The sequence below is a fragment of the Misgurnus anguillicaudatus genome, chromosome 22 (assembly GCF_027580225.2).
Source record: "Misgurnus anguillicaudatus chromosome 22, ASM2758022v2, whole genome shotgun sequence".
NCBI classification, from domain to species: Eukaryota; Metazoa; Chordata; class Actinopteri; order Cypriniformes; family Cobitidae; genus Misgurnus; species Misgurnus anguillicaudatus.
In genome coordinates, this window is record NC_073358.2 from 38,168,574 (window position 1) to 38,193,589 (window position 25,016).

The 25,016-nt window shown below is 38.2% G+C and overlaps 3 protein-coding genes across 5 annotated transcripts; 2 read left to right on the forward strand and 1 right to left on the reverse strand.

Annotated features, from left to right (window-relative positions):
* Nucleotides 1-32: 32 nt before the first annotated feature.
* On the forward strand, nucleotides 33-3,548 carry mrps31 (mitochondrial ribosomal protein S31). The gene is given in 7 exon segments (XM_073860264.1): nucleotides 33-290; nucleotides 552-949; nucleotides 1,291-1,444; nucleotides 1,549-1,695; nucleotides 1,783-1,856; nucleotides 2,841-2,978; nucleotides 3,108-3,548. Coding segments are annotated over 7 exon segments (1,248 nt in total). The 5' UTR covers nucleotides 33-180; the 3' UTR covers nucleotides 3,335-3,548.
* Nucleotides 3,549-4,883: 1,335 nt separating this feature from the next.
* Nucleotides 4,884-15,032, reverse strand: LOC129439990 (uncharacterized). Of its 2 annotated transcripts, none has more exons than XM_055198998.2 (10): nucleotides 14,951-15,032; nucleotides 12,496-12,559; nucleotides 11,734-12,402; nucleotides 10,727-11,368; nucleotides 8,802-8,932; nucleotides 8,626-8,704; nucleotides 8,471-8,519; nucleotides 8,288-8,359; nucleotides 5,647-5,799; nucleotides 4,884-5,488 (listed from the first exon to the last, which is right to left on the reverse strand). In XM_055198998.2, the coding sequence occupies exons 2-9, from the start codon at nucleotides 12,537-12,539 to the stop codon at nucleotides 5,656-5,658; spliced, it is 1,830 nt and encodes a 609-aa protein (XP_055054973.1). In that variant the 5' UTR covers nucleotides 12,540-12,559; nucleotides 14,951-15,032; the 3' UTR covers nucleotides 4,884-5,488; nucleotides 5,647-5,655. The 2 variants fall into 2 exon arrangements, with proteins under 2 accessions (XP_055054973.1, XP_055054971.1); XM_055198996.2 differs by having other exon boundaries at nucleotides 14,785-15,008.
* Nucleotides 14,962-25,015, forward strand: capga (capping protein (actin filament), gelsolin-like a). 2 transcript variants are annotated; one of them, XM_055199014.2, is made up of 10 exons: nucleotides 14,962-15,100; nucleotides 18,436-18,589; nucleotides 20,243-20,439; nucleotides 20,660-20,814; nucleotides 20,939-21,100; nucleotides 21,874-22,023; nucleotides 23,065-23,151; nucleotides 23,801-23,933; nucleotides 24,016-24,107; nucleotides 24,293-25,015. In XM_055199014.2, the coding sequence occupies exons 3-10, from the start codon at nucleotides 20,247-20,249 to the stop codon at nucleotides 24,356-24,358; spliced, it is 1,038 nt and encodes a 345-aa protein (XP_055054989.2). In that variant the 5' UTR covers nucleotides 14,962-15,100; nucleotides 18,436-18,589; nucleotides 20,243-20,246; the 3' UTR covers nucleotides 24,359-25,015. The 2 variants fall into 2 exon arrangements, with proteins under 2 accessions (XP_055054989.2, XP_073716596.1); XM_073860495.1 differs by having other exon boundaries at nucleotides 20,247-20,439.
* The last annotated feature ends 1 nt before the right edge of the window (nucleotide 25,016 follows it).

Sequence of the window (25,016 nt, forward strand, 5' to 3'; positions counted from 1 at the left end):
AACAAATAAATTAACAGATAAAGTTGCAGAGGAACGGCAAATGCAGTAACGTTATATCCGTTAAAAAGGTATGGGGGACCCGGAACCTTTAAACGGCTCAAGAGCATCTGGCGGACTGTTTTCGGTGCTGCACAAGGAAACGTGCATGGACGACATTGAGGTTTTCTGAGAAGAACAATTATGTACAGAAGATTGTTATTAAATATTTATCAAGTCCGAAATGGATTAATTCATACACAAAATCCACGGCCACCTTTAAGAAAATGTAAAGAGGGAGAGGTTATAAATTGGTAAGTTACACATCTTGACAGGTGACAGATTGATGGGATTGACTGATGTGTGTTATTTTATAAATTGTAAAAAAGTGATTATAATTATAATATTAAAATTAATTGCAATGTGTTTTATATTGTAAAACCAGATTATTCCTTACAGTTCATATATTAGGCCAATGATGGTATAATATTTGAATGCTTTAAATTTTATGTTCAGGAGTTTATTCTTGTTGGTTCTTGGTACAAACATTTATCTTACCTTATATTTTATTTTAGGCCCACGGGTAAAGCAAGCCATAGGCTACTGGGAACCAGCAGCACATCTTTAAGTGAAACTAAAGATGGCACCACATCTTTTTCAGAAGAGAAAGAAAACAAAGTAGAAGCTAACACAGATGTTAAAAAGGAGGGCACTGAAATTTCACAAGCAGCGTCGACAACACAGTGCGAGACTGAAGCCACAGACACACCTGAAGAAAGCAAAGGGTTAGAGAAGACGAAAACTGGGAAACAGAGTCTCTTGGAGCTTCTTGGAGCCATGAAGGTGGAGGTGACAACCAAACGTAAAATAAGACCACCATTGGTTCCAAGAACCAGTGAGAGACCCGAACCAAAGCCAATGGAAAGCGCACATAGCATGTTTCAGCATGCTACAGCCGAGGGTTCACCACAGCGTGAGTTATACATGCACAGCTGCCACCTCTGGTTAAAGTAGAACCAAATGAACAAATGCTAAAGTGTTTTTATATATTAAAGGCGGGGTGCACGATTTTTGAAAGCACTTCAGCAGTAAGGGGCATGTCTACTAACCGACATCATTGCCTGGGTTGTGTATGTGTGGGGCAGGTCTATCAAATGAAGGTTCAGATTCTATTAGGGTAGGGACGTGTTTGTTTAGGTGATTACAAATGTCAACATTGGCGTTCAGAGATCATGCACCCCGCCTCTAAAAAAAATATGAATTTTTTAAAATAAATATTATAGTTTTAAAGAATTTTATTTTAAATGTATTTTAGTGAGACACTGAATTCAGCACTGGTTACTGCAGCATCAGCAGCTGCGTCCACGCTGCCCAACAGCCATCAGGCTGAGTCCGAGCTCCTTCAGCAGCTGAGAAAATATGAAGCCATACCTGACACCCAGAAGAGAGCAGAGGGACAAAACATTTGGTAGGAGTCATTTCATGCCACCATTGCATGAAAATAATCTGTAAAACATTGTGATTGTTATTTGTTGAGGAATTTACCATGTAAAGCTCATTTTTCTGTTTCAGAGATATAATAGCTGATATGAAAGTAGGAAAAAGGCAAAATAGCAGATCAAATGGCAGGCCGACCAGTCAGATCCGCTTTGATGATGATGGGCGAGGATATACTCAAGACAGAGGTGTTACTGGTGAACTTGATGGAGTTCGTAGACGGTAACAAAGCAGCATGTGATTTATTCTTTATTTACTTTTATAAATCTGATCTTTGTGGTCCGATCCCGTGTATATTTTGTTTAAAAGGAAGAGTCCTTTCACTGGTAAGAGGCTGAACATCTTCACTGCTTCCACGGAGCATGATGCAGTGTCGGATCTGGGTAAGAAAGAGCTTCTAATACATGACAGTTATACATACGCTGCGACCGAAATCGCCTACTGTGACAGTAGGTACTGAATTAGAAGAAGTACCTACTCATCATCCGTTAAAACAGTAGGTACTATATAGTACTGTATGATTATTAATAGTATGAATGAATTCGGATGTACTACATTCGCATTACGTGACATACAGTACATCGTCATAACAAGAAGTTAGTTGTTAACTGGAATGAGGCTGAACAGCACAATTGCCTACTACTTTTCACCTACTATATTGTATGGAAATGGTTAGAAGCAGCGTTAGAGATCAGATGCAAAAGCCGCCAAAAGCCCCCTGTTAAAAAATGAGATCACTAACTTAACCAAATGCTCTCTGCACTTATTTTATGTTCATTTAATACTTTCACTTAAAATCTGCTTAATCTCAACCTCAGGCCAATCAGAAACACCGGGTTGTTGGCAGAAATGTATTAAACGCCACGCCGATTTTTCTGCAAAGTTCTTAAAGTGCACGGAAGACGAATGTGAAACGACCGTAAATCACATTAAAACTTTTGTCCCTTGGACCTCAATACAACCCGAATGTGGCAGAAACATGCATCACAGAGCCCCCTAATGTGTGGTTTAGTTTCTTCATTTGAACCTACTGTTTACTTAAATTCTTATTTTGATCATTTTTGTTTCTCTAGTTGCATCTTTAGTGTTTTAATACTGTGTTGTCCAAAGAAGTAAATTTTTTTGTGAAACGTGTGAAAATAAAGCATTTCAATTAGTGAATAATAACCTTTTCATTGCTGTTAAAGTGCAATAACTCAATCTAAACATACGAGCCTGATAAAAAATGGTAATTTACAAGAAAACATGTCAGACAAACTTAAGCAGGTTTTGCATCTGAACTCGTCACATATAAAATTATATTTAAATATTTCCATGTAAAATAATTTACTTTAATGATACTGTGCTTTCTTTGCTTTGAACGTTAGGCCCCACCCTTTGGGACATTGATCAAGCCAATCAGGTTGTCCAGTCAACAAATCAGATGCCTCGTAATGGCTTTGAAGAGTTGATAGCGTGGACCAAAGAGGGCAAGCTTTGGCAATATCCGATCAACAATGAGGCTGGTGAGTCTCAACTAAAAACCCTATTGGACAACAATGAAAAAATACCTCCCCCTCCATTTCTGTTGTTTACATGTTCTCTTTATGCCAACCAACATATTTTCATATTTTTTCTTTTTCATTGTATTTCAGGTCTGGAGGATGAGGTGCATGTGCCCTTCCACGAGCATGTGTTCCTGGAGAAGTACCTTGATGAATCGTTCCCCCGGCAAGGCCCAGTCAGGCACTTCATTGAGCTGGTTATTACAGGACTTGCAAAGAATCACCACCTCACAGTAAAGCAGAAACAGGAACATATCACCTGGTTCAAAGACTATTTCCAGCAGAAAGACAGTGTCCTCAAAGAGGCTGAGGCATAACTGAACACCAAGCTTTGTGATTGGACAATAATGGAAAAGGCATATTTCATATTAACCAGCCTCTTAAAAGCCTAACTCCTGTTATAATTAAGGAAACTGGTAAATTATATCATTAATTCTTGTTTCCTTGTGGTCAGCTGTGTTGTACAACGTGCTGTAAAGTTGTTTAATGTCTCTTATTTACAAATACACAATAAAGCTGTTTTACAAGAAATGGTCTGGGCATTGCTTATGCTCAATATAACTGCATTTCTTTGTACAGCACTCTTTCCAATACATGATCTAAAACGTACAATGAACTACCTTATGATCCACCCAAATGACAAAGTCAAGGACAATGACAAACCCTATAAATATTGTATCAAGAATAATTGGTTGCCCAATCAAAGCAATTAAATGTTTTTGTGTCATATCTGTGATTTGTCAATTTGTGTGATTCTAACGAAACCCAGACTTAATAGGTGTCCAGCAACAAATTTTTTAAAAAGCTCTTGAAGCCAACTTTTTTTTGCACATATTAGACCAAGGTCTGAACTTAACCATTATTTTAAGAGGATTTAACAAATTTTTCCTATAGAATTATTTACATTTTTTAGATTGTCATTATCAAAAATGATCATTACCGCAACATCATATTACATTAATATATGCATTTACAAACTCATGTTTTGGTAATGAGAACTAAAAAGTTGTCTAGGTACTATGACAAACAAAATTTTAACTTTTATCTAGAGAAGAAAAAATAAGAACTGCTTACCTGGTAGCCATCTTGAGTGTCGCAGTCAATTATGTCCCTTCCAACATTTTTTTTTTTGAAAATGTTAGTTCCTTGAGGGCTTAAACAATGATAGAAAATTGTTGCGGAGGATGAGAAAACTTTTCTTTATATTCTTTATTATTGTCTCTTCATTTACCAATGATCACCAAATACCACGTTTCTTTACTGTAAATGTTTATATTATAACATGCGCTGAAGCTTTTTTATTTTTTAATTATAAACATTTCCATGTCAAAGAACCCAAACCCAGTCATGGACACGTTGCGGTAATGAAAATGTTCCCCTTAAATGTGGAAAAAGCAACAAAATTGGTTTGTATGATGTTATCTGAAATCATGTGCGAAATGGTACGTGAAGAGATGTTTGTAACTGTAAGCTTCTTATTTTGACTCTTACTTTGCATTTATCTTTATCAAAATGTTTCATGACACCTCACAAGTCTAATTTCACGAGAATCACCCATTTGCTTTCGAAACATCTGGGTGAACCATCCAAGTGTGGTGTTTCCATATATTTTGCCAGGGGTTGTATATCAAGACCTTTCTGTCACCATAGCTTATCACTTGTCAGTCTCCTGTATAAATGCCCTGAACTTGACCAGTTTAGACTGAAAGAGCCCAAACTCCACTTCTAATCTTAATTCCTTAATCTAAAACCATTATCTGTGTTTTTTTATTTAGTAGTATACAAAATCCTCAAATTAAATGTGCTGTGTAGATTTTAAAAATCCTTCTAAAAGTTCAAAAATCTAATTTCAAGCAACACCACATCTGATATTTCCAGTTTTATTCAAAGTGTGACTACAAAGACTGTACATTGTGTTTTAGGAGCTGCACACACACAAAAAAAAAACATTTTGGTGAAATCACTTATTAACGTGCAGCTCAGCCAATCGAAACACACCGCTGTCATTAAGAGAAACCAACTGAAAAGTGTGAGCACCATACAAAGCATTCTACAGGCATCATATAATTGATAACAGTCACTTTTGGAAAGCAGCTATTCAGACACCAAACGTATAAACATAAAACGACAAGAGATGTGAAAGAATCTTAACCAAAGATAAAATCAGATTCACAAAACTCTTGTAAAGAGAAAGCTTTGTACATAAGTTAAGGGTATATTTCAAACATCAGACATATTCTTTAATCTCCAAAAGGACCAGTGCACAAAATTCAAGGCCTTTAGGTCTACACTGCGCAAAATAATAGCAAAGAAAAACAACTCCATAAAACAAAATCATAGAAGAAATAAAGACAGTGATTTTTTGCCATTTTTACATTGATTAATACTGCCTTGCAGTAAGAGATAAAGGACAGGGGTCAAAAGTAGGGAAGCTCTGCAGAGATGATAGACAACTTGCCATGATGCGTGATCTAAAAACAATACACAAAACACATTAGCTGTTGGACTTCAAACTTTAACAGATAATACAGCAGTTGAAAAACTAAAGGATTATTATTACTGATAAAATACATTTAAATGGCCAACCACTACCTTCCTGAATAAAAAGAATGTGTGTGATATGACTCACCATTGTGCATTACCACCGGCGATAGCTAGTGGCCTGCCGTTGATGGGGAACCTTGTGCCGTAGCGACTGCAAGTTCTTGTACTTTGACATGATACTTTGGCTCTTCTTGAAGACAGGCTTCGAACTAAAGGGTGGTCTTGGAATAATAGTGGCCTTAAAACGGTGAAGAAAAATGTAGGATTTAACAGTAATTCAATCACACCTACTGAAAAGCAATTTATATAACCATCAGTGCTGAGATTGAGAATAACCCACTTCAAAAATATGTGAAATCCCATTATAAGATCAGGAGCACACAAGTTAGATTTCAATCTTTAACATGATATTACTCAGTCAATATTTTTAGGATATCAATGTAAAGTTTTCACAGAATGTTCTTTACATTATGTAAGAAAAAAATTATTTTAGGGATGCACTGATATGGAAATTTTGGCCGATACCGATAACTCTTTAAATTTGGGGGCCGATAAATATTCATATTATTTTCACAATGAAAAACTCAGCGGATATCTTGTCTTTGCGCTAGACTAGCATACTCTTCTTAAGCCCGCAACACGTGTCATCTTCGTGCTATGTCACAGAAAGCACTAATCAAAACTCCACATGGCCAGCAATGAGCAAGTGAAGTGGTTCAACAAACCAAAATAAAGCAATAAACCCCGAGAAGCAGTGGGTTACCAGTGCATTTTATAACAGCTAAGAGGCGTTGTTAGGCACGACGCGAAGCGGAGTGCCTAAAACCCCCTTAGCTGTTATAAAATGCACTGGTAACCCAACGCTTCGAGTGGTTTATTGCGTTTATAAAACGGTTACTTCATATGCATAACGTTAGCGGGATTTTATCAAATAAAACCCAAATAAGTTGTAATTATTTTAGTACAAATATTGCTCTTCCGCCAAACAAAGTAGTTCCTCAGAATCAAGTGTGACTGAAACAGAGCGCAGTTCACAAACAACACAGACGCAGCAAAGACACAATGACAATATGATTTAAGACTGTGGTGTTTATGTTATAAATCACCATTCATCTAATTTATACATTAACATTTATATTAATGTATAAATTAGATGCAACTGTTGAAGTGATGATCAAATATGCTTGGAAGCATGCTGAACTCTTTCCCCGTCAGCGTTTTTTTTTTTTAAGTTGCCACCCAGTTAAAAACATAAGATATCAAATGAAAGAACAGACCATCCGCTTTCAAACAAAAACAAACAAAAAAACATTTCGTCCTACCTTTATTTGTTCTCTTATCACCTCTCAAATTTTTGTATTAAAGCGGAGATAATTCAATTTTTGTGAAGAACTTTAGTAAGAGATCAGATTCAGACGGAGCCATGAACAGTACTACACGGTGTTTTCAGTGAATGCGTCAGTGTTTAAGTTGGGTAAGATCGCCACCCAGTGGATAATAGCGGACGTATGAACTTGAGTTATAAAATCCTCAGACAACGTTTTCTCTTTATCGACGAGATGACTCAACAATATTATTGACATTTATCTGGATATCGCCATTAATTGTGCAATTGTAGACAAATTAAAAATATGATTAAAGACTGTGGTGTTTATTTTCATAAATCAGTACGCAGCAACAGTGGCGCAGTGATACTTATGTAATGTGGTCTGAACCGTGAGGTTACCGGTGTATTTTATCACGGCTTAGAACGCGTTTCAACCAATCAGAATCAAGAACCAGAACTGCCCGTTTTATAATAATCCATAGTTTATCGGCTTTCATTTATCGGCCTAATTTTGCTATCAGACCGATAACCGATACTATTAAAAATAAGCAGTTATCGGCCGATATATCGTACATCCCTAAATTACTTTAGCTGTTTTTTCACAGCCCGAAACGTTTGTATCTCTGTATCTTTGCATCTTTGGCCATTCGATTTTTTCGGCATTGATTAAATGTTTCACATTAGTAGGATTTCTGTGTGCGGACTTTTCTTCTTTGCATTGATCTATATTTTGGAGTTACGCACCGGAGTTACCATTGTATTGGACTAGAGGCGCGGACGCCATCCCTTCACACGTTTTCACAGGTAGGGACACATATTCTCAGTGTTGCCTAGGCAGTCCACTATTTGCCTACATGGGCTGCAATTAATGCTCTCAGACATTGCTACATTCAAACAGCAGTGCTTTACTAGACTATACTACACCTCCTTAAAGGAAAACACCACAGTTTTTCAACATTTTACCATGTTCCTACCTCAACGTAGATGAATGAATACATACCTATCTTTTATCAATCCGTGCAAATTCAATCCCTGTACAGCACCTTGTAAATGTGTTAGCATTTAGCCCAGCCCCATTCATTCATATGGCTCCAAACAGGGAGGAATTTAGAGGCCACCAAACACTTCCATGTTTTTCCTATTTGAAGACTGTTACATGAGTAGTTACACGATTAAGTATGGGGGCACAAAATAAAACTTTTGTTTGGAGCCATAGGAATGAATGGGGCTAAGCTAAATGCCAACACACCCAAGAACCACTGCACGAAGATTAAAGTGCATGCATTGAAAAAAGATAGGGATGTATTAAATCATCTAAGTTTAGGCAAGAACACAGCAAAACACCGAAAAACTGTGTTGTTTTCCTTTAAAAATCAACCATTTTAAAAGTATCACTTACCATCAAGGGTTTCCTAGGAATTTCAAGTGGGCCTGGTCCAGTATTTACTCCAACTGGCCGGAAATTAGGCCGCTATGTACAGAAAGTGTTTATTTTTAATTTAATAAAACACATGAAAAGTATCAAAGTAATCAAAGTAAAAATCAAAGTTAATTTTTGAAGAAATTTTAATAATTTTATTACCAGAAATGGACCAGGCTTTCTCAGGGATTTTTCCGGTCCTCCAGAAGGCCTACAACACAATCAAATATTTCAAAGCCCTTGAAAAACCTAAATGTTGAAGACAACATTGTTCAAGTTTGAAACCTTTACAGAACAAGAATAAAAAGCCTATTTACCGTCTGTCCTTCTGTTCTGGACTCTTAAGCTTGGTAAAGCGTTCATTAAGAGTTAAACTTCCATCAGATTCTGAGCCTTCTGCATTTAAAAAAATAAAGAAAAATGAAACGCGTTGAAGTCACATATTAAGGAACAAATTCTGAGTAAAATATCATTGTAAGTGGCAGACTTTTACCTGACTTGTTCTTTGGGGCTCTATTCCTCCAGGGTGCATTATTTTTAGGGCTAGTGCTTGGTTTGTGTCCCGCCTCCCAATGAGAAACCACAACAAGGTCACGTGAAAGTCTCCTGTCTATTGGCGAGGATCTGAAAAGATAACCAATCAGCTGCATGAACAAATATATTCTTGACAACATGGCATGGAGTAAAGTATGAATTAAGTACCGTATTTAAAACAAACATAATGCATGCAAATGTCATTTTTGTTTTCAAATTGAACTAAATTGTGCCTTGTGAACTGAGGAGAGAAAAAAAACACTTCAAACTAAATTACTCAAGCGTTCACAGTCCTCAAGAAGCCAACTGTACTGAAGCAAATGCAGGACCAATATTGGATTACTACATGGGTACTTACAGCAAAGCAAGCCCATCATCTCATCTCCACGCTTCAGTTTGAATTGGTAGATTAATTTTCATTCACCTTGGCCTTTAGCTGCCTTCCTTTCTAATGCGAATAATATATCGCCAGACTGAATGAAGAATGGCATCTATAAATCATCATTTGCTCCAAAAAACGGATCAGATTCCTTTCATTATCCAGACTTGAGAAGCCAGAGACGTTTCTTGTAGCATTTTTCCTCAATCTTCTGCATTCGATGCAGTTATTTTGCTGCACATCGGAGAGTTCAGTTTGAACACTTGTGTCTTTCAAATTTCAGTCCAAAATCCAAACTAGAAATTGATGGTGGTTTGTAGCTCTGTGCTCTTCCATGGTATCAAGCAGCGATGACCTTCTGTATTTTTCTGGGACGTTTCCATTGATTGTACTGCAGAATCTTCAAATCAAAATCTCCATAGACAAATGTGCATAGACTCAGCAGGTAGACATCTGTACATTGTTTGGATTATTCTTCAGGTGCAGGATATCTGCTGATGGTGACTACAAGCAGCTGTTGACATCATGGCAAACATCTTTTGGATCAATGCCTTAGCTTCAGAATAACGGTCTTCATCATTGTAGTTTTCACATGAAAATGGGGGAAAAAAGGTTTCTTGTTGGTTGCAGTTGGATTGATGTTTCTTCAGATCTGAAGTTATTTGCAGAGCTTTGATTATTTCTGCGATCATGACCAACTGTTTTGGACCAAATCTTGCATTATTGTATTCGGTATGGTATGTGGCAACTGTTTCCAGCACCTTTTCTTCTTTAAACATACATATAAATGTGCTTATGCTGCATCAAGGGCAAACGCTGAAAGCTTGTTGTGATGTTTAGCCTTGTAGTCATTCTGTTTCTTCATCCAGCAAATCATTTTTATGTCGTTCCCATGAAAATGCCTACGTTGTCTCTAAATATCTGCAAAACTGGTGCTTGGCTATAATCAAAATCCAGCATTTTTGCTGTTCTTCTCAATTCTCGAGGAAAACAACGAAATGTCCTTTCTATGCCCAGTTTCACGGCACTATCCACTGTCTGACTGATAGACATTTGCGTGTTACACCAGTTATTTTGCAATATTTAGGCAGGGCATTTCTTATTTTGCGCCTTATAAATTGCAGCCAATGTAGGTCAAACCAAAAAGTTTTTAAGATTAAGGCTTAAAAATATTTTTCTCCCCGGAACACATTTTAAAAATCTCTCCCGAGTCAACATGGATGCACATTGTTCTGAGGTAGAACTGCAATTCTGAAACCTTGAAAAACACCACTTGCTCAGATCTCTCATCATCACATTCTCTTGACAAGGACAGAGATATTCTAGGTAACCACAGACGTTTAACATCTTATTGGTGACAAAGGCACGATTTCTTTTTCTCTCCTCATCCATCTCATCTGACAAGGTGACACCCCTTTGATGAAAGTTGTGCTATTGAAAAACAGGAAGCTTGACCTTCTAAACATCACGCGCCCATTGCCACAGTATGAGGGGTGATACCATACCTGTGTGCGCTCACAGAGCGACGGGATTCCACCTTTGTTTCGGAGTCCCTCTTTGGCTCAGCTGTCTTGGAGTCTGTGTTGGGAGATGACTCTCTGGGTGATGACATCTTCGTATCTTTCTTCCGGGAGACCTTGCGTGGTTGACCATCTGTGGAATCTTTGCTATTGCGTGGTGTTGTCTGAAGCTTTGGATTCTGGGATCTGTCTGCGAGTCTTGGCCTCGGTGGGGGCAGCTTGAACCTGGCCACTGACTCTTCCCTAAACTTCCGTACCTTTAGCAGTCGACTCTTATCATTAAGGGTCAAACCGTGACCTCTGAAGCCTCTGAGAGGAAGAGGTCTTACTGAAAACTCTCTTCGGAAGCGCTTCGGTGGTCCGTGATCCAAATCGCTTGGACATCTGAAGTCTTGAATTCTCCTCTTCATTGGCCGTCCGCCGGGCCTGTCCTGGGGTCGTAGAGGAGGATAGAATCTGGAAGATGATACCAATGAGGGTGGACCTGGCTTGTGTGCCGGTGATCTGTAAGGGGGTCGAGAGTTTGGACTGGCCTCTCCTCTGTGCCCCCAATCCTGGCTGGGGCGACGAGACTCCCTTCCAGCTTCTCCATGATACGGGGCACGTTGATCTCTCTCTCCAGACCACCTACATATCCATTACAAACAATACAAACATGTGGGTTACAATGCCAGTTTCTGCTGCTCGAGCTGTGAGGAAGGTTTTAACTTCTATTAATTTAGATCCAGCACCAGGCTGTTGACTCATTGCCATATCACTTCTTTGCCCGAATAACTTAAAGGTGAAAAAACTTCAAATGGTTTTACATTTTCTCCAGACTTTATCATTAGATCCTGTGGTACTTTACAATGACAGAAAGCTGAAGGAAGCTGGGTTTTACTCGCATCATCACCCTGCCGTGTAATGGATTTTGCAATCTTAACACTTAACTGCACATTTAAAGCCTCAATTCTTTATCACTTTACCCAGCCTGCACCGCTTCATTCGTGTACCTCTCTTGATATGAACTCCTTCCAGGAAACTCTCTGGGTTTTCTCTGGGGTGGGCCAGAGGGCCTAGAATCCCCACCGGGGGCGTGTGAGTAACCCCCCGGCCCATTCCAGTTCTGCCCTCCAAATGCCGATCTTCCGAAAGGCCTCTCCCGAGGTCCAGGACCCCAGCCTCTCTCGTGCTCTTGAGCAGGGCTTGGGCGTCGCTGCGGACCTCTGAAGGAACTGTGAGGAGATGGAACCCTCCGGTCTGATGGTGGCCCGTGAAAATGGCGAGATGGAGATGGGAGGTTGACGTGGTTTCCATGGAAGAGTGGTGCTCTGTGACTAGGTGGTCCATGCATAGGACCGCCGTGTGGGGACTGCCTGTGCTGCACTGGGGGAGGGCGGCTCGAGCGGGGTGGAGAAGGCCTTCTGCGGCCCCGCTGTGAATCCTGTGACCTGGGAAATCCGTGGAAGTGATCTTGGTTCTGTTGCATCCATTGTCCAGGTCTCTCTCTATGTTCACCCATGTGTGAGGGCCTCTTGGGGTATGGCTGGGGTCCACTACTGTTGCTCTCTCTCCAGCTGGGTGGGGCTTTTCCAGGAGGTCCTCTGAAACCTCTATGACTTCTTGAAGGGGGGCCAAATCGCCCTTCGTGATTCATGGCATTGTAGTTATCTGTAAAAGGCCTGCAAGAGAAACAAATGTGAAAATGTAAACATCTTGACGTACTACAAATTGCATATACTCAAGATTATATCATAATCTAATGCTAACTATACCCGTGTTTGGAACGAGGAGATCCTGAACGACGTCGTCTCACCATTTTTGGCCTTTATCACCTACCTTTGGTGAAATAAAAAAAATGACATTAAAAATTACTTTGGGCAAGGTAAACTAATGACAATGACTACTCGATTTTTTTACTTCAAGGCTCCCCCATTGTCTACAACACCATTTGAAGCCTCCTCACACACAATTTCTACACATTAAAGTTCTAAAATTGACAACGATTTAGCTAAAAAGATGTAGATTTCTTATATAAATAACAAAACTAATTTACTTTTTTGTTTATTTTAGTGCTTGTTGTGTCTAATTTTTGATCATTTTTTCAGGCCCACCTGAAAGTTTGTTGAGGTCCACGAAAAAAACCCCACTGCTTTAATAAGACCAACATACAACTACCAAAAAATAAAAGTCTATTTTAAGTCTGCCTTTACAATCCTAAAGTAAAAGTGGCCATGGTTGGCACTAGTGCAGTGTTCAAAATATCGATACGACGATACATCGTCATGGACGCCTGACGATGCACGCATCAATACAGCACCTTCCGTATCGATTCGGATGCACTTTTGAAAGTAACGTGACAAATCGCTGTTGATCCGTGATCCATATGGATAGGACACATGTGTCCCGTGGAGTACGTAGAGTTAAAGGTAGCGGAGTATACTTTCACTTTGCGTGTCTGTCTCGCTGGCGCGCGCGTATTTAAAATCAATGAGTTCAGTATGAAAGCACAGATATCTTAGCCTATACCACTGCAAAGGGCTTTATTAGGCACTCTCTTATAAAACAGTACTAACGCATTTGAGAAGAAACACGACAAAGATTTGCATGTGAAAAGTGTCCGTCTAGAGAAGAGATACAGAGCTACTTCAAACTATAGCATTCACATTAATAATCTGATTTCTACTAAATAGTATTAACTCTGACTGCATGTTTATAGATATATTCATAGATAAAGAATAATGAGAGACAAATATAATGCCTAGAGTAAGACACAATCTTTGTAAAACTGCTTTAAAAAAAACATAAGTACTAACTCTGGGATTTTAAGCATTTCTATGTTACCCCAAAAGCTAATAAATGAATGGCAAAAACACAACTGTTACAACACTGCTTATTCAATGTACAATAAACAGATATTAATAACAACAATAATAATGTTACTAAATTCTGAACAAAAAATGTAATTCAAAGTAGTCTAGCATCGTATCGGGAAATTGTTGGCGATACACAGCCCTAGTTGGCACTGTGATGGCAAAAACCAGTTCCTGTACTAATCTTTGCATAACAAATTTAAGGGCCGCCTACAAGTAAAAAACAAACATCGAAGCAAATAAAAAGACAATGAGTAAAGCACCTCATGCCATTCTTCATGCGTGTCTGTAAGCGAAAACATTTAGGGGCAGGACTAGGCCTTAGTTATTTTAGTACATTTAAGTAGTTTTTACAAAAATACATTACAAAACAATACTGGTCTGCAAATTGAGACAAAACAATGGCACTGATGTAGGTTAAATAAATCAAGATGTTTTTAAATTAAGGGACCTCAAACATGCATTTTAGACTGGGACTAGGATACGCCCCGTCCAAAAAATTTGTTATTAAACATCTGAATAAAATAAGATAGTTAAAGGTATCTGCTGCCAATGCTTTTTAAACAATATTAACATATTTACCACAAACGACAATCTAGTCTAAAACTGCGTTTATATCAATAATCAATATCAAGCACTGCCTTGTCCGTCATTGCATGGGCACGTGCATAGGTAGACCAAATAATGATTTGCACGATTAGTCAACTTAATTTTTAAAATGCATTCATACTTCAAAATCAGTATACCTAAAATAAAATTATAATAAGTAACAGTTATTTTGTTAAATTATGTAGGGACAAACGCGAATTAAGACGAAAGCGTCGACACCGCGGCGCATTCCTGGCCTAACATGATGGCGTCTCTCTGGGCCCTAACAAGGCCCCAAGTTTCGCATTCAGACGGATAAAACGTAACAAATATATATTATTCAGTACACTTTTTATAATATCTTACCAAATAAACCTAAAATAAAGCTATATACGTGAAATATGCACGGTTAAGCACCGAAATACATACAAGTAATGTTATCTTTCGGTTTTAGTTTGAAAGTGTGAAACTACGACAAAGCGAAACCGCTTATCCGAACAAAACAATGTAACGATATTGACGACAACGTCCTTAAGTTCGATAAATATATAAAGTTACAAAACAATAAAACATCACCAACTGAGTTGTTTCGACATAACGTACCCAAGGTTGTACAGTAAAAACTGCTCAACAAACCAGATCTGGGTTTTCGCTAAAGGCTTATCGATGACCGCTAACAAACGTCTTCAGTTGAATGTCGCTCCTCATCTGTCCAAAACTAAACCATATGTTGCTTTTAAATAACAGAAAATCGTCTTTTTGTCGTTACATTAAAGCTGCTGAGTCGAGAAAGCGAAGTGTCGTCTTCTACGAAATCGTAGTCAGACAGGAACAGCTGCGGCCATGACGTCACCGGATCAGGGTGCGTTTACGTTGGGACGTGAACTCACTCTTACGGGCTCAGATTGACTGCGCCCATGTAAGCATATTTTTAATGCACATAAAATTATATCTAATAGGAAAGATTAAACAATCTTAAATTCTTAAAAAATCTTATTTTTGAAATACAGTACATAGAGGAATGGTGATAATACCCTGAATTATTTTTACTCTCTTATTTGGGGACCAGAAACCTCACCTGTTCTGTCTGTCAATAACATTTTTTTAACCCAGTGTAATTTGCCAAAGTGAACCCTTCCTTCTGTCTACATAAAAAAAATGGTGACCACATTGCCTGGTTCTTGTCTTTAAAGCATCTTTTTTTTTCAATTTCTACCCAAAGATGTACATTTGTCATAAAATAACCAAACACCATATAAACACTAAATATATTATTTTAAGTGTATTTAGTTAATTTTTAATACTTGTTGTGTTGTGTGCGTTTATCATTTTAAAGGTGCCATAGAATGCAAAACTATATTTACCTAGGCATAGATAAATATTAAGAATTATGTACATGGTAGTGACATGTACATAACTCTTGTTTCCTCATTCTTATGTAAACCTTGTGCATGCAAAAGACTGCTGAAAAACAGGCCAATCTCAACATAAGACCAACATACTAATGTGAGCTACTGGCATGAGCCTCAGAGCAGAGCTAAACATTATTATTCTTGACCCTTTCAAATAGGGCAAATATAAACCATTTCATTCAAAGGACAAATCCTAAAGTTGTAAATGGACATGTACAAACTTTCTAGATAATTTTTGCACATAATAAAGTTACATACCTTACATACATATGTAAATATAAAAAAACAATGCATTTTTGTCATCTTTAAAGGTGCAGTATGTAATTTTTAAAAGATTCTCTTGACAGAAATGCAAAATAACATACAAAACTTTATTATCTGGGGTGTATAAAGACCTTTCATAATGAACCGTTATGTTTTTATTACCTTAGAATGAGACGTTTTTATCTACATACACAGAGGGTCCCCTTACATTAAAGACGCCATTTGTGCCGCCATGTTTCTACAGAAGCTCTTAACGGACAAACTTTTTTATTAAGTTGTCTCCAACAATGACATGTTTGTCCTGTGACCGCTACTGTAGCTTCTCTATGCGTTTCAAAAGCAAGGGGTGAGCTGTGAACTGAGCTGTTGGTTGCAGTTTGCAACATCACCACTAGATGCCGCTAAAATTTACACACTGCACCTTTAAGTCCCCTTCAAAGTTTATTGAGGCCTCCTAGTGGCTCTGCCCCCTGGTTGAGAAAACACTACTTTTAAGGGGACATTTCACTTTAAAGGCAGGGTGCATGATTTTTGAAAAACACTTTGGAAAAGGGAGTCGGGCCGAGTACCAAAACACACTTGTAGCCAATCAGTAGTAAGGGGCATGTCTACTAACCGACATGGTTGCTTGGGTTGCGTATGTGTGGGGCGGGTCTATCAAAAGAAGGTCCAGATTTTATTGGGGTAGGGGCGTGTTTGTTTAGGTGATTTCAAATGTCAATATTGGCTTTCAGAGATTATGCACCCCGCCTTTAAAATGAAATGTCCCCTTTAAAGTAGTGTTTTCTCAATTTACTTTTTTAAGATGTAAGTCTTCGATGTCCCCAGAGTGCATATGTAAAATTTTAGCTCAAAATACCAAATATAATTTATTATAGTATGTTAAAATTGCCATTTCGTAGGTGTAAGAAAAAATTTGCTGTTTTGGGGTTTGTCCCTTTTAATGCAAATGGGCTGGTAAATTGCAAACGCTGATCACCATCAATTATTTTCTTTCTCACTCTTTCTCTCTTTCTCTCTTTCTCTCTCTCTGTGCACTAAATGACAGTGTTGTGCTTGTATAGTGCAGATTAAGGGTTATTATTGCAATAAGATCCGCTTTCTATGTCACAACGATTTTTTTCACATGCTTGCAAAGAATGGTTTACCAAAACAAAGTTACTGGATTGTTATTTTTCACGTTTTCTAGGTTGATAGAAGGACTAGGGACCCAATTGTAGCACTTAAACATGTTTTCATAATATGTTCCCTTTAAAGCTACCAGGATTTACAAGACCAAGATTATGTTTTGCTTTGTATAAGGAATAGGGCTGTGTAAAATTAGCCTTGGATTAAACACATGCTTGCGTTAGCTTATGTGGTTAAGAAAATTAGTCAAGAAACCATCAAGAAAACACTTACAATCACAGCAACATTTATTTGAACAGATCTCAGATCACAGTGTCAAACTGGTGTCCTCTGGTGGCAGATAATATGATTATGCAGATTATACAACATGAAATGCAAAGTGCTGAGCCCTCGGTTTTTTGGGTCACATTTCAAACAAGAGAAACTTTTTAGAAACAGAAATATATAAAGAATATGTTGCATAAATGCAATTTCTAAACTCAACTGGACAATTTTCTTTCTTTTTTTCTTTCCTACTTTCTTTCTTTTAATTATTTATTTTGTATATTTGTATAAGTTTATTTGCCAACATTTGCCCATGCCTATGGCACACGACTCTGGCATGTGTGCCAACTTTTGCAGTTATGTTAAGTGCTCCAAAACACCCTGAAACCATGAAAAAAAAATCTTTAGGAAAACAATAAATATATATTATACAATAGTAACATACTCTACCAAATATGTTCATAACATCTGTTTTTATTTTTGTTTTTCCATTTGCTCTACACATTGAATCTTTCCCACCCAGCGGCATAGACTATATTTAAAAAAAAATGCTGGGTTATTTTCAACCCAGCTGCTGGGCTTGTCCATTTTTACCCAAAACAACCCAGCATTTTTTAGAGTGTACTCTAGCCCTTGTTTTATGACAAATGTCTATGAAGCCAATTACATTATGTATATAGTACATACATGTAGGCCTATGTACATTTATTTAGCACTTGCAGAATGGTGGCAGCAAGAAAGATGCATATCATCATATTTTGTTTTGCTAGTGTCATTCGTCTGTTGTCAGTGTCATTGTTTTATTCGCTTTATGTGGTCCTGGTCGATTTTTATCACAGGCACCATTTCACCATGTGACTAATGGTGATGTGCAGTGACCTGGGTCCAGTCAGGCTGTGTGGTCTCTGATGGGAACTGGCACACTGTGGCTCCTGGTCTGTTTGTTTAAGAGGATGCCTATAATAAAAACCAATAATAATAGGACAATAATTTCTTTCTTACCCTAACTCTTTCTTTGTGTAAATGCTATGGCCAAATACATTTGCTTATGCAGTTAACAGGACACCTTGCTCAAAAACAAATGTGTTTACATACAACTTGTTTCCAACAGATGTGAGATGATGATGATGAAACTCACCCTGTGGCTAATCATTTGGTTGACATGCTTTTGTGTTTCCATCAACAGCACCATACAGTCTATGCCTCAATAACTGTCCACAGCCTTTGGAAGTTACTGAAGTGGAAATGACAGGAAGCAAGTCAGTCAAGTGTATTTACAGCAGTTACATTTAAGATCAGTCTGGAGTTGGATTGACATCGACAACAACTGTTGAATTAAAGTAAGTTATAAATTCCTATTTTCATTGTTTTTTAATATTTTGCTTTGTCTGGGTGCAAGTGTATAAAATATCAACAATATATTCTCTGTCATTCTTCAGTTATTTTTTTGTTATGTGAACTGTACATCTTCAACTCCTGCGGTTTCCTTTCTGCATCCTGACAAATGTATTTTTGGTACTTTTGTGTCTTCAGATTTGTTTTATTTTCTTGTGTAATAATTTTATTACACTATTTGTTTTATTACTTCAAAGTTCAGCTGCTTGGACATATGTGACCCTCTGTCTATGTTTTAATCTAAATATCAAAATTTGACTTCAATCTTCGACATGGCCTTACTTTTAATATTAATATTAAAGATAGCATGGTTATATTTCTTTAGGATAACCCCTTATCAACCCAGTTCAACCAAAAAACATGGTTAATACAAAAAACATGGTTACTGTATTAAACAATACTGTAGTAAATTTTAATAAGAGATGTGGAAGATAGAAAAAATGATCACAAAATATTATATAGCTGGTTTGTCACAAGCAGGATCACATATAACACAGCTGAATTTCTTTAACATCCAAAGCTTAAAGGGCGTATTCGAGCTGTTTCTAGAACTCAAAACACAGCCATTCGAGATTTTATATTTTTGGCTCTGATTTCATAATACTTCTAGGTTTGACTAAAATATGGAAGTGAAAGAAGGAGGGGTAACCTACATATATATCATCAAAGCAAGTGCAACATCTGCTCCATCGTGATTCATGCTCACTGACACAATACAAATTGTAGTCATCTCATTTTCGCAATATCTAAAAGACCAGTTTTTAATTTGGAGATGGTAAATATGTGTACATTTTAACACCAACACTGTTGGACCGGTCATAAGATGATCCGTCACGCTCATGTAGTTAGTTCCTTTTTGTGACCTCACATCTGACTGGCTGATGCGATTAAGTAATCACTGTAAACGCAGAACTTATTCGGTCTGTCTGTCTCTGGGGTGCGTGGCCGGGTCTATGTATCTGCGTGTCTGTATGGCTGTGCAGCAGTTGGTCTCATAAATAATTTGTGTGGCACAATTGCATCTCATTTTACAGCTCTATTATATGTGATCTCTCTGCTCTCACCTTCCCTTGGCCTTCCTATTGTCTCTCTTAAATGGAGCCTGCAATCCTCGGTTCTGCTTCCATTTCTGACCCTTGACCTTAAGGATCTCCGCCTCTGCTCTCTGGATCAAGGCTTGCCCCATCGTCGCTGCTGCAATACACTCTCCACTCTTTCTGTCTCTTTCTCCATCACTAATTTTTTTATTTTTTTTATTTCTATTGCTTATTCCCTTTATGGACCTTTTTTATCTTCTTATCTTTCTCCACCCTCTATCCTTTCATCTTTTATTTGGGTATTGTGCCTTAAAAATCATGCACACAATCTAAATTTCCTTTTTTAAATTGTTAACCAGTAACTTTGCTCTCTCTCTATCTCTCTCTCTTTCTCCCTCTCTCTTTCTCTCATCCACTTTCTCATCCAGCATTCTCCTCGCTTCATTCCCCCTTTTCTTATCTCACCTCCTCCTCACCTGTTGCCTTCTTCATAACACAGTCGCATCAGTTCCCCGACCTTCACGTACTGTACACACTTCCTACTCTTTTTGTTTCTTTCAGCAAGATGCTCCATCTGCAGGCAGCACCCAGACAGTTTACCCATGATGTGCGAGAGCCGGGGCTGTGGATCTGGAGGGTGGAAAAGATGAAGGCTGTGCTCCTTGATCCATCGCTGTACGGTGTCTTCTACAATGGAGATGCATACATTGTGCTCAACAACCAGGGGAAAGATGGAAGTGACTTGCACATGTGGATGGGTGTGTATTTGTTTGTTGAATGGAGATTTGTGATGCAGAACAGTGGCAAATTTATAAAGGCATACCACCTGTTTGCTAGCACATGTTATGTAACATTATTTACCAAGTGAGTGTTTGTACACAGTGAGCGGCTATTGGGACGTTTCCTTCTGATGTTGTTTGTATACAGGAAAATTTCTTACATTTTTTTATCTAAAGACTTTAATGTACTTCAATCAAGGTGAGAAGTCATCTCCGGATGAGCAGGGTGCATGTGCTATGCTCGCCACGCAATTGGACAGCTTCTTAGGAGGAGAGCCAGTACAACACAGACAGGTCCAAGGCTTTGAGTCACCTGAGTTCATGACACTTTTTCCTAAAGGAATCAGCTACAGGGTAAGTGTGGGTCAATTTGGAAGTAAGGAAGAGCATCAATATGTACGTTAAACATGTCCTGGGGTGTAACTTTGTTTGTCGGAGAACGCCGGAAACAGTGGTTTCTTCTTCTACTGTATCTCAGGTGGGAGGGGTGGAGTCTGGGTTCAAGAGTGCCAGGTCAAGGACTTGCCCCGTTACGCATCTTTACCAGGTCAAAGGAAAGAAAAACATCAGAGCAAGGGAGGTGGAGCTTAGCTGGGGAAGCTTCAACAAGGGAGACTGTTTCATACTGGACCTGGGAGAGGTATGTATGTGTGTACATGTGTGTGTGTATTTGTGTTTATGATCATATACTTAAAAGTGCAATATGGGACTTTTATAAGGATCTCTAAAGTGCAATATAATATACATAGCTATATCATCAGTGGACCCTACGAAATGAACTGTATTGTTTTTATTACCTTAGAATGAGCTATTTTTTATGTACATACATGGACAAACTGTTCTATAGATTGCATTTTGTTACTACGGTGCCTCAGACAATGACGTATTTGTCATAGCTACACTATACGTTTTGAAAAGAAGGGGTGAGCTGTGGACTAATGTGGGATTCACAGACGCGGAAGAGGCGGCAAGCACGAGTGATTTAAATTTTAAGTCAATGCAAAGATGCAAATAGGCGTCCTGCGGCACAGTACATGCGAGTGGTGCTAATGGTGCGTTTCGCGCAAATGGAACGTTGCAGCGGGATTCCATGTGAATGTCTCGAATGACTAGAATTTCTTGCACGCTTTGACGCACAAATGACTCAAAATGTTCAAGAGTCCAACTATGCACGAATAGCGCATTTTTGCCACCTCTACCGTGGCTGGTGTGAACGCACAGTAAGTCTTTGGTTGCAATTCACATTCTCACCACATAAAAGTTCATATAAAAGTCCTACATTGCACCTTAAAAAGACTAAGAATAAAAAACAATTGGTGTGTTTTTAATGGTTTTTGACTATATTGTTATCTCTTACTGTCTTGTGTTAGTGTTTAATAGTTAATGTGCATATGTATGTGTGTATATGCTTAGACCATCGTAGCATGGAGCGGCTCCAAAGCCAACATGTTCGAGCGACAGAAGGTGCGTGAAATAGCATCGCTAATCAGAGACACGGAGAGGAACGGCAAAGCTCACATCATCGATGTGACCGAGGGAGAGGAACCACTAGAGATGGTCCAGGTGACTAGACCCTATTTTCAAAACGTAGCTTTTGTATTCGGTTTAACCGTTTGCCCACACCAACGCAGTATCAGGTGACTGAAACCAAACTTTTTTCGAAACTCCTGCTAGGGTAAAGTTTTTTAAAAACTCCGGTTGCAGTGTTGTTGTGTAGCCAGTGAAACCATAGTGTTTGGCTTGTGACGTTGTTGTTTGTGCCGAGGCTCTCTGCAATGGCTTCTGATTGGCCAACATGGCTTAGGGATAAATTGCTTTCTGTTGGTTTGGGTTCATAACGGGTTTTTGCACGTTCGTGTGGACCGAGGGGCAACCTTATCTCTCTGATGAAGCCAATACAGTAGTGATTTAAACTGCAATTCATCGACTGGCAGCTAGAGGCTGGCTCCAAAGAGAGTCAATTCCCAAAACCCCTATCTTAAAATGCCCAACTTTGCAGTAGAAATAAATATGTTTGCAGCTTGGTACAACTTTTTTTTTTTGCTGTATAGCTAATTTTGTTCTTAATGACAAATGTGAGGGGGTGAATTTTTTTAACTCATCTGTTTAAATGATATTAAGCCTTAAAGTTCTGCATAATTAAGGGTGTGGCCACTTGAGTGAGGTGTGAACTGCCACTGCTGTCACTAGAGTCAAGCTAGGCGGGTGTGGTTTCAGCAACCAGCCACCTCAGCTTCACCCACGTCCCACCTCTTTATCCATGTACAGATATACGCAAGTGATGCACAGTGACGCGTGGCCAAAATGGCAACAGCAGGCACCGCCTACTATTGGCTTCAAAAACGATCTTCAGAAACCTATGGGTGATGTCACGGACACTACGTCCATTTTTTATAGTCTATGGTGTGGATTTTTTTAACGAAGGAGGGAAAAACTTTGTTTATAAAAATACTTGTGTACATGTGGACCAAGCCTTACATACACATTTTAACACAAAGATTTAGGAATCTATAGAGAGTGTACTGGAAATCCATGTATAGGTAAATGCATAAATTTAGCGAACAAATGAAAAATCTTAACACCAGCTTTTTCTCTAACTGAAAGGCACTTGGTCCAATCCCAGCTCTAAGAGAGAGCTCAGCAGAGGAGGACGCTGCAGCTGACATCTCAAATTCTGCCTCCCTTTACAAGGTCAGATCTATTTCATTTAAAGGAGACATATCGTGAAAATCTGATTTTTTTTTCCATGTTTAATGCAAATTTGAATAAAAATCGTGTTCCTGATGAATTTTTATTTTAATCTGCAATTCCGCGATTATCCACTAGATGGACTTACCCAATTTATGAAAAAACTAAAGCTAAAACGTTATTTACTAATTTTAAACTCCGTGTATGTTTTGATCATCGCTCTGAATCTGATCTCTTACAAAATTCCCTCACAAAATGCAATTATTTCAGCTTTTTGCAAAAAAGAATATTTTTAAAGAGAAATACAGATATTTAAGAGTTTATAAGCAGAGAAAAAAATATAGATAGGATGAAAATTTTTTCCCCCGTTTTGTTTGTTTGTTGTTTGTTTGAAAGCAGAGGGTCTGTTCTTTCGTTTGATATATTTGTATGTTCATTTATTTTTAGAATTTTTTTTCCTGGAAGGAATTTTGTGAAACTTTTGTGAAAATCACAAAAAAAGGCTGGCGGGCAACTTTAAAAAAAATAACTGGCGGGGAATGAGTTAAAGGGGACAGAGAATGAAAAACCATGCTTATGTGCTCTCTCTCTCTCTCTCTCTCTCTCTCTCTCTCTCTCTCTCTCTCTCTCTCTCTCTCTCTCTCTCTCTCAGGTTTCCAATGCAACAGGCCAAATGACCTTGACAAAACTGTGTAACAGAGGACCGTTCAGTCAAGAGCTCTTGGAGAAGGATGACTGCTTCATACTGGACAATGGATCTAATGGGAAGATCTATGTTTGGAAGGGTAAATCTGAGTATTTGTGTGTGGATGTGTGTGTAGATGAGGTTCACAGTAGGAGTCACTGCTTTTCTTTTTTGACTGACAGGTCATGGAGCCAATGCAGAGGAGAAGAGAGTTGCTCTGAAGGTGGCAGATGAGTTTATTACAAAAATGAACTATCCCAGAATGCGAACACAGGTATAATAATTTGATCAATGTTTCATTTACATAAACTGAAAGTGCATTGTTATATATTGTGATATCGCTGGGCGTGTTTAAGGTCATGGGTTTGATTCGCCAAGAACACACATGATAAAATGTATAACTTGTAAGTTGTTTTGGTATGCCAAATGCATAAATGTAGCATTTTCTCTTGTGTACAGGTGGAAATTCTCCCTCAGGGTCGTGAATCTGTCCTCTTCAAACAGTTCTTTGAGAGCTGGAGTTAAATACGCACCATTATATAACATGCATGCACAACATTCACCCATTTTGTATGATAACACAGCATGTTAATTATGTAAGATCTGGAATATATTTGCTTTTAGCCAAGATTGCAAAGATACACAGTAAAATAAGAATTATTGAGCTGTCAAATGCATAAAAAGACTGTTACAAGGCCTTTTACAAAGCAAACGTTTCATTTTCTGTTAGATATGTAGTAAAAACCTATAAAATAATAATAATAATAATAAAAAACTGTCTACCGCCTGTTGTTTTTACATTATGTTTTATTATTCACATGACTTCTCTATTCTGCTGTAAATTGTAGTTTCATATTGGCATTAACTTTATGCACAGACACCATGCAATAACAGTTATATAACCAAATGTGATCATTCCATAAACTGTTTATGATTGTCATATATCTTGAAGGTGAATATACGGTAGGCCAAAGTAGTTTTATTTAAGCTTGCCTTTTCAGAAGCAACATCACAATGAAGGATACATAAATGGACTCGCAGTTAGAGGTGTGACAAATACATAACACATTTTGTTGGGTCTGTATACAACTTTACACATTAAACATTGTGCCAAATATTTCTGCATTAGTTCAAAATGAAACTGCATTTGTAATAACTTGTCATTTATGCGATATGAACAGTT